Raw genomic sequence first — 17,728 nt, 5'->3', positions numbered from 1 at the left:
AGCAAGTTTATGCTTTGCTGATGCGATGGAATCTTTTCTCTAAGGTACTTAGAAATCTTTATAAAGCTACAATTACAGACTAAACATTAGTCTTACCTGCATATAAAATACTATCTTTCATAATTCACAATCCCCTGAAAATATCCCCAGAAGCTGGATACGATATTCACTTTAGAACTTAGCACATAAACCCACCTGATCTTCATAAGTCTAAGTTAGAAATACTACACAACAGTTTTATCTGCATTGTGGTTGCAAGTATCTGCTTTTGTTATTTAACATCGTACATTTTGATCTACTAGAGCATTGTTTGAAGACGCACAATACACTCACATCAATCTGATTTAATAACACAGAATTTCAGCCAGAAACCTACAAAAGCCTGGTTAAAGATAAGAGTTTTAGGCCTGAAATAATGCTGATGATTGTGTAAAGATGACCACATTCAATTCAAAACTTGTTTCAATTCTAGTACATCTGCTTTAACAAAGCTATCTGTAAGCAGTTACAGTTAAGAATGTATAGGTAATAGAGTACATATTTCAATACTCAGTGACAAATTGTTTTTAACAGTAATTTCTGTAATATGGCTACAAGAAAAAGTTTGAAGTGAGATTGATTACCACACTTTTCAGATACTCTGGTTATTTTCCCATTTTAAAGTTTTAATCCACCCCCAAGAGTTACATTTTTAATTTTCAGTTTCTTTGAACATTTTGCTAAGCTGTCCAACTAGTGCGACAAGCTCAGGGTTTCCCCCAAGTGATTCAATTTGCTTATAGGCTTCAGATTCAAGCTCTTTCAATGTATTCCGAGTGTACTCAAAGGAGCCCACATTTTCAAGGTAATGTACACAGTATTTTTTTATATCTATGTTCTCTGTCCTTTGACGTAAAATGTTTTGCACCTGAGTACTTTCAGGTCTTGACCAAATTGCATGAATGGTTGGGAACGAGAACTTGCCCTCAGTTAAGTCTTCACAAAAACTCTTGTTTTCACTATATTCTTTGGAGTGCAAGTTGGCATAGTCATCTCTTATTTGGAAGAAGAGGCCAAGCGTGTTAAGGAGTGGCTTTAAGTCTTTTTTATAGTTTGAGAACAGCTGCATGAGGCCTACAGCTAATCCAAAGAGACCACCTGTCTTTTGCAGTACCATAGCTTTATATTCAGCTTCCGTAGGACAAGTGTAAGTATCCCTCCAGTAAATATCCAAGCCTTGACCTTTATGGAGTTCCAGGAGTTGACGGGTAAAAACTTTAACAGCATCTGGGTGATCAAGGGTTAAAACCTTTTCTAAACCAAGGAAATACACATAATTAGCACAGTTGATTACAGATGGAATTCCATAGATACTGTGTGCCACTGGAAAGCCCCGTCGTAGCTTTGAGTTATCTTCAATATCATCCACAAGCAGGCTTGCATTGTGCAACATCTCTGTCACTTCAATGATAACCTATTACAAGAAGAGAAAATTAAGTCTCCCACTGTAATTTAACCTCCGGTTTTGCAAGACTATTTAAAATAGATAAGGTTTTACAGAATTATATTTTCTATCACTAAGGTTCCCCTTTAGACCACTTGCTTTTACTATTAATACAGATTTATGATTCTCTTCATCAGCCAATTTGCTGTAAATCCTGGATTATGTAGTCTGCCTTTTGTGTAGCATTTTCATATTCAAAGTGAACTTACTCCCTGAAGTGTTTCCACTTGCATGCTCCTCTTCATTGTTGCTACAGTTCTAGAATATGCCATTGTCTAGGAGTCATGCAGTAACTGTTATTAGAAACATGACTAGAAGAAAAGAAAAGCAACACAATGTTGTGACAAGTTTAGATTCACTAACCTGAGATCTCCCAAAGTCAGTTCTTGAGAGTGTCAAGTATCATCCATTGACACATTTGTCTTATAAACCTTGTTTTGATAAGTGGAGAGAGTTCACCTTTCTTTCCCCACACCTTGCACAGTTATCTTCAGTACTGAGCTCTTAAATGACAGGCTATTCTCTCTGAAACCTCATTTGGAAAATTCTTGGCAGAAAGGCAACAGCTACAACTTATTTTGGGAAGCTTCCTACACAAGTACTACTTGTTACTTGGTAGACCAATATCATACATCACCTGAGGTATGCAATAACTGTTCAGAACATCAAGCTTGTAGCTGACTACATTTGCCTGAAAGCGAACCTTAACAATTCCAAAGCAGGACAGTTCAACAAGAAATGAAGTGTTTTAACACTACATACTGTTTTTATTGCACAGCTGCTATGCAAGGAACAGGCATATCAGCACCTGCTTAAGTGGAAATAAATTTAAGTATGTAAAACTGCACACTGTATGAACTCACTGCAAAACACATTAAGATATGATTTTAAAGCTAATGAACCAATTACACTTGCAAGCTACAAACATTGCACTCAGTCAACATTCATCAAAATAACTGCTTCTAAAAAAATACTAAGGCCACTGTTAAACAGTGGCAAGTACCTAGTACAGTCTTATTTGGTGCATACTATAGGAAAAAGAGGGACTTTGCTGCAAACATTTTCTTGAGCAGCAAGCCACCTAGTGTTCAGTGACCACTATCCCAAGGATTAAGACCCAAAACCCAGCAATCTAACTGTTTGCCCAAGATAAGACTGCAAGAACAACCTACTTAAGAAGCACTAATGACTCATCTGCCAGTTAGAAGTGAGCCCTACTTCGACCTGTGAAGATATGTTGTTGCCCATTGACTTTAAATACGAAGATAGAGTACTTACTGAAAGTAACTTTCATAGCTATTTGTCTGAATAGTCTTTTAAGTCCATTATGTCATTCTCAGTTTCAGTACTATCAGGAAAGTTTCCCTAGATTCTGTGAATTTCGTGGATAAGCCTATACTAGCATTTCTCTATTTCATATCTCTATATATTATATATAGTATATATATACACACTATCCATATACTAGCATTTCTCTATTTCATGTTTCATTTTCTAATCTATTTCATATCACTGAGTTTCATGAACTTCTGTAGTTTCTAGACATTTAAGGTTTAATTGAAATATTGCTTTATAACTCTGTGTGTTTGAATCAAGTTATTTTGTGAACTTGAGACAGTGTCAAAAATACTTCAAAGTTGAAAATGAGGAGAAAAAAAAAAATAGTCAGACAGCAGAAAAAGCTTATTTTATAGGACATTAGGAAATAGTCTGAGGAAATGAAAAGACTGCTCTTTATAACAAAAGCTGAAGAACCAGTACAGAATGTTACGGTTTCTTAAAACCTAAGTCTATGTAACCAGTGGCTGCTGCACTATCACTCCAACACACAGTGCATGACAGAAGATGGACCCCTACTGTCACTGTTGCTCAGCAAATGGGCAAGAGGCAACAGTCAGACTGCAGCATAAGAAATCCCAATTAGAGAGAATGGAAGAGTTTGTTATCATGGAAGGGGTTCATCACAGGATGACAGGCCCAGAGAAGCTGCACAGTCTACAACCTCAGATGTTCAAAACTCAGCAAGGCCCCCAGAAACCTAAAGTAGCTACAGAGCAAGCCCTGCTTCTCATTAGGGAGTAAGGACTATAGACTGTATGATAAGACCACCATAGTTTTAGGTCCAGAACATGAAGTGGTTTATAAAGCTGATTTAAATGCTGTCTTTGACATTCTTGTATCAAAATACAATATTTTTTTTTCAACCACTGTGTAGTTTACAAGGTAAATCTCTAGCTTTTTTCATAAGTCGTTGAAAACACAGTGTTAATAACTGAATTACCTTAAGTGTGTAACAATGGTATCTGCTTAGCTACAACTTAAAAGGTTGAGCACATTGGAAAGAAGTAACTGTTCTACATAAGACAAGTCATGGAAGCAATTTCTTTAGTGTAACATCACAGTCAAAGCTTTGCACTAAAATTGTTTTCCTGAAAGTTTACTTTAATATATTCAGAAACTAGTGCATTTAAGATTTCTGAGCATTTATGCTATGTAGAAGTCATCTGTTATCAGTAGTCTTGGAAGAAAGTTTAATGGTCCTCTAAAAATAATTAGCCAGTACCTGTATTTTGTCTTCTGGAACATTCAGCCAGTGATTAAAGGCCTGTGACAGTTTGGTTCTCACTTGCTTACCTACAATAAAAATAATACAGGCATTTATAGAAAAAAAACCACCAAAACTGTAAAGTTCATTATTAGGGACAACAGTTTCTCTTAACAACTATAGCTGGTTTGAGACCCATAAGCTGATCAGTGTGATCACTTGAAAGCAGACAATTATAGTAAGTGTGCAGCTTGTTTCCTCATTGTGTAAACATCACAGTTATCAGCAGCTTCAGTTTTAAACATTTCACAGTAATATGCAAAGCACATATTTACAGGTTACTGTATTTGGTTTTGGCGGGTTAATTTAGTAAGTGATTCTGAGTATGCTAGTAACCTCTACAGATCAGCCTCCTACTTCTGAAAGCAAGCCCTAGTTTGCCAGGCATGTTGATTTTGTCTGTAACAGATTAAGAAGTTTCAAATACGATTCATTATTAGTTGAAGATATGAATATTTGTTGAGTAACTATTTCTCTCCATTTTAAGGTCTTTCTCCTGTAATACTCTTCATTTGCTACTGAAAATGTCACTCCTGTTTTACAAATTTGACACACTTAGTGAATAACTCTAAATGAAAATCTGAACAGAACATTCTGAACAGAACTTTCCAAGAATTCAGACATTTATTTTATACCTGCAAAGTATACTTATAACAGGATTTGTTCTGCTTTGGCTAAATCTAGCTTGGTGGAGTCAAGCAGTCACCCCATGTCACAGGAATGAAAGATAAGATCAAAAGTCCAAGTTTAATACTAAAATAAGCTTTACTATTCAATCCAGATATATTTTACATGACAAAATTTTAAAGAAGTTAACCTATGTGCCTATAAATTACTGATGCCAGCTTTCTTTAATAAATCACCAGGAGTCATGTACAAATATTTATTCAGTGTCTACTGATGAACAGTATGAAATAAAAGTCACCTCATATCCATACTGAGACAATGGTGCTCTGAACTTTGACAAGCTCAGCTATGTCTAAGATCTTCAAATAACTGCAAGACAGGTTTAGACAAATGGCTCTGCATACGTAGCTCACATCAACAAGGTCTTTGGAAAACGTTTTAAACTTCAAAGTAGTGCAACCTAGACTGTGGGTTCCTTATTACTCATCTTGAGACCTACTGAGAGACATAACTTAATGGTTCTGCAATATTAGTCCTCATGTTGATGATGCCATCTTGCCCATAGCACTGAAGAAATTTCAACATTTGAATCTCTCCCCAAGGCTTCTCTATTGCTGTGTAACCAGCACACAGAGAACAGCATAATAAAAATGGGTAGTTTCACTTGCAGTGATATACCCTGGAGAAATCGGACTGAGGATTTTTCCTTTTCTAATTAAGTCACCACCAGGTAAGCAATAGCTTTGTGGTTTGGGTTCTGTAGCAAAGGTGGTAGCCTTCATCCCTGGCTCAGTAGGCTTCAATTTTTGTCTCAGTTCTCAAAGATTTCCACCACTTCCCATCACCACTATCTTTTGGTTTTCATTAGGAGACTAATGAAAAAGCACTTCTTCCCCCCAACAGCTTTGTCCTCTGGCTCTGTCCTGTGTGAAAGGGCACTCTTACCTGGACATACACTGTCATTGGCTTGTGGTCTCCATTTCTGTTTTCTGTGCTCAGTTTTAAACACTAATAGCTTTCTGCAGGAGGGAGGGATTGTTTTGTCTCTCAAACAGCAGAACAGATATTTTAAGCTCCCCATGTCAGGCCTGCTCTCTATCAGGAAACCTCATAAGTGGTTCTAAATTATTTTTTTTTAAAGTCTGTTTACAAATTAATAATTTGCTGACTTAGAAGTTCATTATTCTAACACAGGTAACCAGAGCTCAAATTTAAATACAAAATTAGAGTAGTACCCAAGAGTTTAAAAACCTCTCATGTTAACTAAGCACCACCACCGATTCAAGTTAGACTTGCTTCTGACAACATCTCCTGTTGATAGTAAGGATCTGAAACACTTCAAACACTCAGACTTCCTCTCTTTTCCCCCGTGTGGTTAGATCAGACTTTGGCCAGATTGGTTCCCTGATGTGACTCACTACACACTTGTGACCCCCAGTACTTTGCAAGGGAGGGTCAAGAGGCCCTGCATCAGAGGTTCAATATTGTATTTTAAAATAATTGCATGAGTTAACTGAGAAGAAAAGACTGCTCAAAAATATTGACAGTAACAGTTACAAACATCTGCCAAACTGTATGGCCTTGTCAGTTAAGTAATAACAAATATTTCAGTACATCCATAAAGAAAGCTACTCAGAAATAATATCACATTAAGGAAGTATACCTTATCTACAGCTGTTTATTCAGTTCTAAATTACATTGATACAGATAACACCGACTTTTTTTTTTTTTACACTAGGCAGCTAATTCTGTTTTTCCAAATGTTTCCTAGAAAGTGTTGTTACAGAATGCTGGATGTTCAGCAATAAGTGTTATTTCATCATGAGGAACAACTATTAGCATACACTTTAAATGGATTAGTAACATGCACAATGGATATAGCCACTTCAGTTCCTCAGTACTTACAGCATTTGAATTGTTAGACTTGTCTACCTTGACTAGCAAGGCTGCCTAGACATTGACTATTCAAGGAAAAACCCCCACCTGTATAGCATAGCATTCATCTTTTCTTTTGCTTGTGTGAGCCCCTCTAACGGAAGATTGTTACACAAATGCTATTTTATCTTGTTCTGAAGTCAATGCTACCTGGTCTATGTGATGTTACAGCAGTTTTCTGTATGCTTATTTTATGCCTACAGCCATCCTGTGATGACAAAAAACCAAACCCCTCTAATAATGGTCTCACAAGCCTAGATGCAGAAGTTTCCATTCCTTGCCACACCTCTCCTCTCCCCACACTAGACAACACAACAACCCAGGGACACTAGGACAAAATTAAAAAGAGTAAAACTTAACACTGGCAGAATTATCCAGTTTCTTCACTGTCACATGTCAGTGCTTTGTTAATTATTCTAAGCAGGCTATTGTAAAACCAAAGAAAATAACTTCCAAACTGTCTAACTTCCAAAATTAGAAGCTGTACCTACTGTAGAGAGCTATGATAATTTACATTACTGCACCAAGCTTTTATCAAAGTTATGCTAAATACATTCAGTTTAATCTGCTTAAGATCCCAATATTACCTAAATCAAACAGCAACCATGGAAAGCTGTTCTCCTTACTAATGCTGGATAAAAAAGGTGAGAGGAAAAAAAATAATTCAGAACATAAAAGATTCACTCTGATGAAATTCCTTCTACAGGTGAGAATGTAAAACCTTTATCCTTGAAACAGAGATCAAGTTAGATTAAAGATATTGTACTGAGGACAATCCCTCCCCACCTCTTCAGATGAGATGCTTCTCTAAAAAAAGAAAAAGTTAGCCTTACTCTCTACATACACAACTGTTCTTGTGACAAGGTACAGATCCAAAACCTACACACCTCTAGCTCTGGACAGGCTCCTGATTAGTATTTCTTCACTCTTGCTGCATTAAAGTGACCACAAACTATGACCTTAGGGCAGCACCCCACTTACATTGAGGGTACATAAAAGGGCTAGAACAACATGAGAAAGAGCAGGGGAACTATTAACCTAGCCCTCATTACAACCTCACTGAGCTAATCAATTCATTGCCCCAGCAGAAAACTGTCTGCTTTTTGCTAGGTTAGCTTTCTGCCAGCTTTATGTACCAAGTCAGCTTATGAAGTGGGTCTGCCAGAGTTAGTACAGGATAAGCAGCAGACGCTGAGAGTCAGGGAAAGGGGGCACTGCCCTTCTGGAGGAAGCAAGCTGCTATATTACCTCAGCTATACTGTACACTTTCATGTTTAGCTCTGACCTCTGGTAGATTAGTGTTAAATGGATAAATTCCCCAAGCAGACCTCCCCACACAGCTACAGCCAGCATAAGCAGCGGGAAAACAAGCAAGCAGAACAGGCCTACACACTTTTAAACCCAGGCAGCCCCTTGTGACAGATTAAGGCCACTGTAGAATTGTCTAGCATAACTCCCCTGTTCAAAATAGGGTTAACTAGTCCAGCGTTATGATCCTAATTTTTGCCTTGTTCCTTTTTCTCAGGATCCTGAATACCACCATCCCACGGTCACTGTAGCCAAGCTTGGCCACAGTCTTCATATCCTAACCAATTCTTCTTTGTTTCTAACTGTGAGGTCCAGCATAGTACCTTCCTTCATCAGCTCCTTGATCATCTGTGTTAGCAAGCAGTCATTCAATGCACCCCAGAAAGCTCCTGGATAGCCTGTGACCTGGTGCTTCTACCAGATACTGAGGTAGCTGAACTCTCTTGTGAGGATCAGGGCCTATAAATGAGTCATCTTCCACTTGTCTGAAGGACTCATCTACTGTGTCCTGCTCAGGTGGTCTGTAGCAAACACCCACTATAGTGTCACCCCTATTGATCTACCCTCTTATCTTAACCCATAAGCTCTCAACAGGCTTATCATCTGACTGAAGGTACAGCTCCCTGCAGTTCAGCTTCTCTTTCACATAAAAGGCAACTCCCACTCCTTGCTATCCCAGACTGCCTCCCTAGGCAGTTCATATCCATCCATTGCAGCACTCCAGTTATGCGAGCTATCCCACAGGAGATACCTCAATAAAACTGCAGCCCTGCAACTACATGCAGAACTCTTAACTCCTCCTGCTTACTCACCATGCTGTATGCATTTGCATAGGGGCACTTCAGAGAGGAATCCAGTCCTTTAAATTCCCCAGAAAGAGTAAGAGCTTCGCCCATCATGTTGTCCTGTTCATACTTCCTTGTGTCAGTGCATACACCTGGGACAGGCTGCTGTCAGCTCTGCTCTGTTGATTACAAGGTGTCTCTTGGCCACACCAGCCTACACCCTTTGTTTGCAAGTTCACCATTCCCTTACTCAATTGTGGGGTAGTCATTCCCCTCTATTGTAGTTGCTAGTTTAAGTCCCTTCTCACCAGGTTGCTCAGCCTGTTGGCAGAGACACTTTTGCCCTGACCCGGATAGGTGGATGCTATCTCCTCCTGGTAGTCCTTGATCTACAAAAGGAGTCCCATGGTCATAAACCCCAAATCTCTGCTATCAGTATCATCTGTGCAACTAACTAGTTGTCAACAGGCAGGATCTGTCTGTTCCTTTTGATGGTGAGGGGGAGGGGGTTTAGGATCATGGAGAAAAGCCACTTGGCTTCCTGTGCCCTTGGCCTCCATTCAAAAGCCCCACAGTCATGCTTGATAAGCTCCAGGCATCCCTTTGCTTTATCTATTAGTGCTCAAGTGGAAGAGCTGCAGGGTTAAGTGGTCTGAGGGTGAAACGCACCTTGGCAGTTGCTTCACAACATCCCTGATCAGAGCTACCCAGAAGCAGAAACCCCCCCAAGACAGCAGCTCAGATGGAGGCCCCTGTCCCCTGCAGAAGTCAGTCTCCCCACTACTGTCACTTGCTGCTGGTCTGATGCTTCGTTATATACAGAGCTTCTAGTTTGGCAATTGCACAGGAATCTTTCTCCTGTTCCCAGAAGCCATCAACTCCCAGCCTTCACTATTGTGAGAGCACCCATTTCCCAATCTGATATGTACAGACTGTTCAGGCCCCTCCTTCAATATACTTGAGGGTTTCAGGCTCTTGAACCTGAAGAGTCTTCCTCTTTTTGTTATTTCTGATGTTGTGAAGCCTGCAGACCCCCTTCTGCTGCTCCTTTGCTTGGGGACACACATTTTGTATCACTGCACACATTTTAGGGGCAGGGACACCACTTTCTTCTGGCCCAGTGGGGGCCCAGGCATCCCTGCAGCTCAGAGCCTGGAGAGCTGCAGCCTCCCTCAGGAACTTTGACCAAGTTGAGGCCTCTGATGTGCCAGGTGTAGTTGTGCCAGTGGTAGGGATCATGCCCTGTGATGCTTAATTCCTTCACCAAGCTGGTCAAATTCAACAGCCCAGCAGAAAAAGCTTAAAAACAAAATCCGGTCTTGATTGTTTAGCTTGCTAGACAAGCCCAGGAAAGGCTGCAGCCAAGACCAGCGCAATGCACATGAAAGGAAAGATGCACAGTCATGAATGGGATCAGAATCTACCCCTTTCAATAGCAAGCTGTTGACCACATCAATTTTACTGCAACTGAAACTCCATGTACTCTTTAGTGCTCTAAAACCAGCTACTGCTGTTAACTCAGTCACTCGGAAATTCATCATCTGTATGAAACAGGTCATTTTTGAGACAAACCACATTGGAATTTGTAAAAGTTAATCCTGTTTATTGCACTTTGTTCATGAGACTAAAGGACAGAATACTAGATTAAGCAGAACACCGCTAAAAACAAGAATGGCAATGTAATACTACAATGAGATTTTACAAGTTACTATTTCAGAATGTATGGTCTCCCAAGCACTAAATTCTGCTAGTGAAGGAACAACAATTAATTACCACACTAGCAATTAAAAATAGCAACATAGTAAAAAACTTTAAGCCTAGCTGTTTCTCTGTCCTAGTGCTGTTGAAGTCCAAGAAATAGACAAGCATATTTTAAGTATCACCCCCAAACTGTCACTATTAAAGTCCTACTTCATTAATGGAAAGCAGAGTAATCAACTTCTTGTATTGAGGGATTAATCCTCAGCAGTTACAAAAATTTGTGTTCCTACTGTACAAACAACATTAGCAGACACTTTTTTTGCCCCCAAACAACCCTAATACTGTTACACAATCCCCTTTTATGTAAACAAAGTTTGGTATGTACCTAAATTCATTCAAGTTCTCATAGGTTACTAAACCATTTGGAGAGTTTCTTTTTAACTAGTCTTTAAAGACAAGCAACTGGACTATTGTAGAGCCATAAATGTACATATTTGACATTCAGCCAAGCTTTCCGCAAAAGCCCCTCAGAGCTCAAGCTGATCCAACACAGGAACAACTAGATCCTTGTCCTCACCCTTGTGCCAGCTCACTAACAAGACAAGAGAAGATTAATCAGGCAAGTTTTTAACAGGTGAGGTGATTGATACTACTTGATCATTTGGTTAGCAAGCTGAGAACTGGCACAAGTTAAGAAGCAGGAGAATATTGCCAGAAGCATAAAGATGGAACAGAACTGCCTCTTTCAGCAAGAGCTTTTTTAGATTAGTTCAGGCATCTCATTTGGGCTCCACCCTAATTATGAAAAGCTACCACACACTCAATTTTTCCCCACTCACCAAGCATTGGTGCTCATACTGATTCCAAGGCTCACAGAAGTAACTGACTCCTACTGATCTGTACTTGCCATAGCTGACTTTGGGGAAAGCCACAGCTTTTCAAAAACAGTAAACATCCAGCTATACGATTGTGAACTCTCACTGCTTCACCTGTCACTTTTACCTGCCCAGTTCACAAGAAGTCTTCCCTCGATATTTGTAGAGATTAATAGTGAAATTCATTATATATACTGGTATAATGAATTTGGACCCACCCTGCTGATACACAGGTCTTGTTGCAGATGTGCAAAAGCCACATAGTACTGTGCTTTAGGTGTAAAAGCAAAAGCCACAGCAATCTGACTGCTTAGTCTAAGAGGCTTCTGAGAGGCATATCCATACAGTAGCTCTCTATCTAACTGCTTCCTGAATTCTGCTAAAACAGGCACTGTTCAAGACTGAAAACTTCATCTGAATGCGTTGCTAGTGACCTGATATCACACAAGGACTGTTTGATCCTCTGGCAAGTGAAGCAATCCAGGGACAGCCAAAGTTGGCCATAAGAACACCTGATTCTACACACACTAGGGAGAAGATATTATACAAAAGAAAAAGGCTATTTAAAAACAACCAACAAACCACAACCCACTGAGCCCAGTGCAGCAAGCAGATAAAGAAAAAAAAAAAACATTGTCAGCCCCAAGTTTAAGAATGGGATCAAGTCAGAGCAGAATTACTTACATTACTACTTATTCTTATCTATGTAAGAGTCATTAGTTAATGCAACTTTCTATAAAAAGATAATCAGGCAAGAAAGGAGCATAGGTTTTAAGTGCATTGGCTCTGGCTGTTTCATTCATATGTTAATACATGTGATGCAGTGGTGTCAGGTGTGGGGAGGGCAGAGAGGAGGAAGGCAAGGGAAAGAAATTAAATAATAATTACAAAGCCCCACAAAGGCTTTGTTAGCAAGTACTTGCCCTTAACAGTCTTAAAACGTAGCAAGTCAGCTACTCTGAGTGGAGAGCAGAGCAACTGAAATACTACTTACACTGCAATAGACAGTTTTTGTACCAGTCTCACCAAAAAGGGTGATTCTACAAGAGGAAGAAAAGAACAAGTACTGAAAAATGTTACTTTTAATTACTCTTAAATCCACAAACCAAGAATGGATAAACTTCTTTTCTTATACTTCCTGAGACAAAAATTGCTATAAAAACAATTTTGATATTTAAAGCCACCACATTACAAAGAAACTTGCCTGGTAGTTGAAGTAAATACTGGTATGGCTCTAGGATTCTTTTAGACGTTTCATCCATCCCATCCATTTCTTTATTTCATAAGAGGTAGTTCACTGTTAAAGAAAGCGTTATTAACACTATTTAGATCAAAAATCAGGGAAGAACAGATGCATACAATTAATTAAAAAGTCAGCTGACTTCAAGGTTAAGTGCAAATATTCCTATTTTGAACATGACACCTTCAATTAATACTACCCTCACTACATAAAAAAAAATTCCATGTGTATTAAATAGTTTTCTTTAGTTATTCATGAATACTTTAAACCAACTCATAGCCTTTGTTTCCTCTGATTTTATATGTATTAGAAGACTTTGCTAATGTTTTAAATACTTCTCTATCATCTTTCACAACAATGAAGCTCCACTGTAAGTCTTTAGAGAAGACACTCAAGCCCATATAAAACCTCATATAACTAATCTGATTAGACCTCCCTAAATGCTTTCCCCATACAAAAGCAGAGTTGCCCAAGAGCAGAAAAATACACCTTCACTAAGGCAACCTAAACAAGCTGAACACTAGCTTCAGCCTTCTGATAGAATTCTTCAGTCCTGTTTCAGAAGGCAGAACAGGAATATACCATTTTCTCACCTCTGTTTAAGCGTACAGACATCTTTCCACACCTTCCCATATACTATACACATGACAGACTCTTACAATAAATCTTTTAGGATCCATTCCCTACACAGCTCAACAATTTTCTGTTGGTTACGTTTCAGTTCACGTACCTTTGGTCATCTATACCTGCATTTTTTTCAGACTGTTTTCTATAACGGATTTTCTGTCCTTTCACCTCTAGCCTTCCTTGCTGCACTGCAGATGCTGCAGCTCAAAACAATTCTTCTAATGTCATTTTAAGACAGGAACTGCAGCAGTAGCATAAAGTCTTATGCTACTTCAGCATCATTTCTCAGCTACTTAGCTAGCATCCTCAAAAGGGTGTACTTTTTGCCCCTGGAGCAACTGAATAGTTTTATGTTACCTGTAAGAAATGACTATTTTTAAAGTGGTATTTTTAAGTATGCACTGATGCATTTTTAAATGTGGGTACATTAAGGGGAGTGGTTAACATGAATGGAATAAACTATGTTCCACATTTGCTCAAAATAACCCAGCAATACTTTCCCAACAAAAACTCAAAAGATCAGCATTAAGATCACTGCTTCCTCTTAAGCTACCTGGGCAAACTGGTATTCCTCATTCACAACCTCTCCCTTTCAGTACAGCTCCATCAGCTCCTGTCTACTCCACTCCCATAAGTATTTGGAGCAGTCCAAACTTGGGAACTGATCTGCATTAACAGCTCTTTTCCAAGCTGAGGCTTGGATAAATTCCTTTATTTGCTTCACTGCATATGTTAATCAAATGTATCAGTCTTCAGAGGCAAGAAAAGCTATTCAAGCAAACATAGTTGCCAACTGCTCTTACGGCTGCACCTTTTGGGAAGGCTTTGCATAGTTTCTTAGCAGTAATGCCACAATAAGCAGTGCAGCCTTTCCATCCTATCCCATGGTGTGCCAGCACAACTAGCAGTCAGGCCACACAGTAATATAAATCAGATTTGACACCCTTAGCTCCCTATTTTGTTTCCAGCTTGTTGGTATGACTGAAGGGATCGGGATTGCTTTTAAGCCAGCACTGCCACTGAGAGTCAGCTGTCAAACTACACCCTTACATATCAAGGATAAGTCTCAAAGGACTTCAGTAAGGAAGTGAAATCAAAAACATTATCACAGTCCATCCACAGATGTTTTAAGCAGAAAGAAGCTGATAGAGGTGGATATAAGGAGACAATATCAACTTAATAACTCTCCTGTGACTATTATTTGTCAAAAAGCCACATAGATGGCTTAGAATTGGAAGTGCCTAGCTATCCAACAGAGCTGGCAAGAGGGAAGGTTGGAATTGCTTCTCTGTAGAAGTTTCTACTTAAAAGTAAATCTTAAAGTTCTTCCTCTTCCCTCAGGGAATTAGGAGATTTCTTACCTGTCTGCAAGACACTAAGCCAATATTCAAAGTCCTCAACTAATTTGAAATTTGTTAGCATTATGCAATATCAAACTAAATCTTTGCATCTCTTGGCACAAAACTAATAGGAGTTCACCTGAAATCCTGCACAAAATTAGTCGGGCACTTCTCCCACAAGTGCCATGATTTTAAATTTTTTTAAATAAAAGAGAGCCAAAAAAGCTTCAAGAGACAAAGAAAGGATTATAACTAGTTAAACTTTTCTAGACTACTATGCTATCTTTAAATGCAGTGATAGGTAATCCCCACTAAGGAAAAGAGAAACAGTCTGACTATTCATCAGACAGCTACATATCCAGTACACCCACTGAAACAAGAATAGTGAGCAGAACATCCCCCAAACTTATACAAAGAAAGGGACACTTGATAAAGAAATATGTAAGTTAAGATGCTTATAAAGGCCTGGAAGCAAGAACACCATGATACGAGACTTGTAATATTATTGCTGTTTGCACAAAGTTATCATATTTGACACAACTGGGAAATGCTTGATATTAACAGGTCCTCCCTAGGCGACTGACCAATTTACTGCCGAAGTTACACTGCTGCAGAAAGCCTTCTCAAGGAAGACATTTAGAGACAAGACCTCAGTCAGCACCTCCTGGTAAAAAGTAAAATTGCCAGGAGTTAAACAATAAATGAACATGAATACAAAGCCTTTTGTTAGTGAAAGTGCAAGAAATGATTGCAGGCACACTTATTCAAAAGATTAAAGCAGTTACGGACATTTTGCCTTTTAAACCAGTACAGAGACTTGCTGCATTTCAATTCATGCATTACTAAATAGATTTTTTCCAGTTATTTCTCACTATCCCTACATAAGCATCTAGAGTAGGTGTTATCCACACAGGCCATGCAATCACAATAGTGACGTCACAGAACTGTCTCTTGGACTGCAACAAACCTTCTCTCTAATGATCTCTTTGAAAACACACAAGACACTCAAATAAGATGCCGACATAGGCTTCCTTAAGTTAGAACTACTCTTAAACTATACTTGAAGCTGTCATCTATGTCTAGGAGCTTTCTAGAGAAGATGCAAGCAGTATTAATCATCGGCTATATATCAAGAAAAAATCTCTACTCTGAAACTTTGTAAAACAGCTTCTTGCCACATTCCTTCCATCCCATTCTACAGAATATTCTCCTCCTCCAAATTAGGGGAATACGATCACTGAAATAAATCCAGGCTAAATATACAAACAGTGTCTTAAAAAGCATCACCATCTCAGTGTCTCCAATCACAGTATGGTTACACATAAAATATGAGAGAACCACCAAAGGAGCAGAGAGCTGTACCGCAAAAGGAACCATCCAGAAAATTCTTAAACCTGCTCCATCACAGAATTTAGTGCACCGAGACACTGGTTTCATTGTGACCAGTGAAAAAAAAAAGTCCCAAATAGGGGGATGTAAGAGTGAGGAGGCCTGTTTCAGAAAGAATACACAGAAACTGTTGTGAATGTATATTGTTTCAAAGAGGCTATCAAGGCTCTTAACCCAAATGTAATTCAGACAGGATGCTTGTCACCCTAGTCCACATTCTCATTCTAATCAGCAAGAGTCCTCTTTACAACCCCTCCTGTGCTGATATCGAACAAAGCCTTGTATTCAACTTAAGGGTAGGCAGCTTCCCACAGGTAGGAGGATAGTCACACACCTTCCCTGAAGAGGCAGCTAAGCAAACAAGCAGCTTTCCACAGCTGCGATTTCAACACTAACGCCAGAACCGCAAGAACATACTATTGCTGTAACTGTGCTTCGATTTTAATAGGATTTCTAGATATAATTGAGCACTAACACCACAGAAGCCAAACACCACCTCCTGGGCTGTCGAAGTCCTCGCTCGATGCTGTGACAGCGCACAGACGGGGAGGTTTTTCAGCTGCAGGCTGACCCGAGGACACAAAACGAGTCGGCAGAAACCGCGGCTACCTCGGAATCGCTTCTCAGGCTAAAATTCACGTTTCACGGAGAACATGAAGCCGTTCCCCTGCTTGTAGACGCCTAACCCCCACCCAGAGCATCGCAGTCAAACCAAAGGAAACAAGGTTCGTTTTTCGGAGTTCAGCGTAAGAGATGTAAAGGCGGCGGAGGCGGCAGAGCCTCTCTGGTGGCTGCCACAACACAAATGCAAGCGGCCCAGCCCCGCCAGCGCCATTTTAGATAAAGCGAAACCGAGAGCCGAGGACTCCTCGCTCCCCCTACCCGCCGTCCACCCCCCATTTTCTGATCGGCGCTGTCGGCGGCTGGGCTCAGCCGCCGGGGAGGGAAGCGCCGCCCGCCCGCCGCAGCCCCGGCCCCCGAGAGAGCTCTGTCACTCAGTCCGCCCGCCCGCCCCGCCGACAGCGCCGCCGCCCGACCGGCGCCGCCCAGCGCTAACGGCGGCCGCCGGCTCCGGCCGCGCTTCCCCTCAGCCCCTTCCCAGCCCCCTTCCGGGCCGTCCACCAGCCCCTCCTGGGCGGGGCGGCCGCGGGACCCGCTGTCGTTCCCCCCCCCACCGCCCTACCCGGTGCGGAGGGGAAGCGCCGGCTCCTCCTGGGAGCGCGCCCCGCTCCCCCATCGGGCCCCACCAGCAACAGCCAGTTAACAGGCAGGCGACGTAGTGCAGCCCCGCGCATCCGGCCTCAGCCCGGGCGGCCGCCGCTCACCTCGCCTCGTCATCTGCAGCCGGAGCCGCGCCCCGTTCCTCCGAACAGCCTCCGTTCCCGGAGTGGCGGCGGCGGCGGCGCTTAGAGCACCGCCCCCTTCCGCTCCGCCAGGCGCCACCTTCCCCTCTTGGGGGAAAATGCGCCACCAGCGCCCCAGCGCGCAGGCGCCTTCCCCGCCCCCTCTGCTCATTAGCATTCGACGAGGGCCCCGTCCCCCAGCGGCGGCCGCGCGCGGTGCACCCTGGGAATTGTAGTCCACCTCCCCGTGCCGAACCGCTTCCCGAGGCGGGAGCAGCGGCAAGTGAGAACTGCGCCACCCATGAGCACTCTGGGCGCCGAGCCTCAGTTTCCATAGAAGTGGAGAAAAATGATGTCAGTATTTCCGATGCGGTGGCCAATGGGGATGAGGAAAGGGCGGGCTCTGCAGACCGGGGCCCAATGGAGGAGGCGGGGAGAGGGGCGTGCCCCGGCCCGTCCGTCAGTCAGTC

The 17,728-nt window shown here is 41.3% G+C and overlaps 1 protein-coding gene across 1 annotated transcript; it reads right to left on the bottom strand.

Annotated features, from left to right (window-relative positions):
- Positions 1-691: 691 nt before the first annotated feature.
- Positions 692-17,331, bottom strand: GGPS1 (geranylgeranyl diphosphate synthase 1). Its single transcript, XM_074168831.1, has 4 exons — positions 17,241-17,331; positions 12,524-12,616; positions 4,047-4,117; positions 692-1,453 (listed from the first exon to the last, which is right to left on the bottom strand). Exons 2-4 carry the CDS (start codon positions 12,588-12,590, stop codon positions 692-694), a joined length of 900 nt encoding a protein of 299 aa, XP_074024932.1. The 5' UTR covers positions 12,591-12,616; positions 17,241-17,331.
- Between the last annotated feature and the right edge of the window lie 397 nt (positions 17,332-17,728).

Source organism: Numenius arquata, chromosome 2, assembly GCF_964106895.1.
Source record: "Numenius arquata chromosome 2, bNumArq3.hap1.1, whole genome shotgun sequence".
Classification (NCBI taxonomy): domain Eukaryota; kingdom Metazoa; phylum Chordata; class Aves; order Charadriiformes; family Scolopacidae; genus Numenius; species Numenius arquata.
Note: the sequence above shows the minus strand (reverse complement) of the source record. Positions and strands in the feature narration are given on the sequence as shown.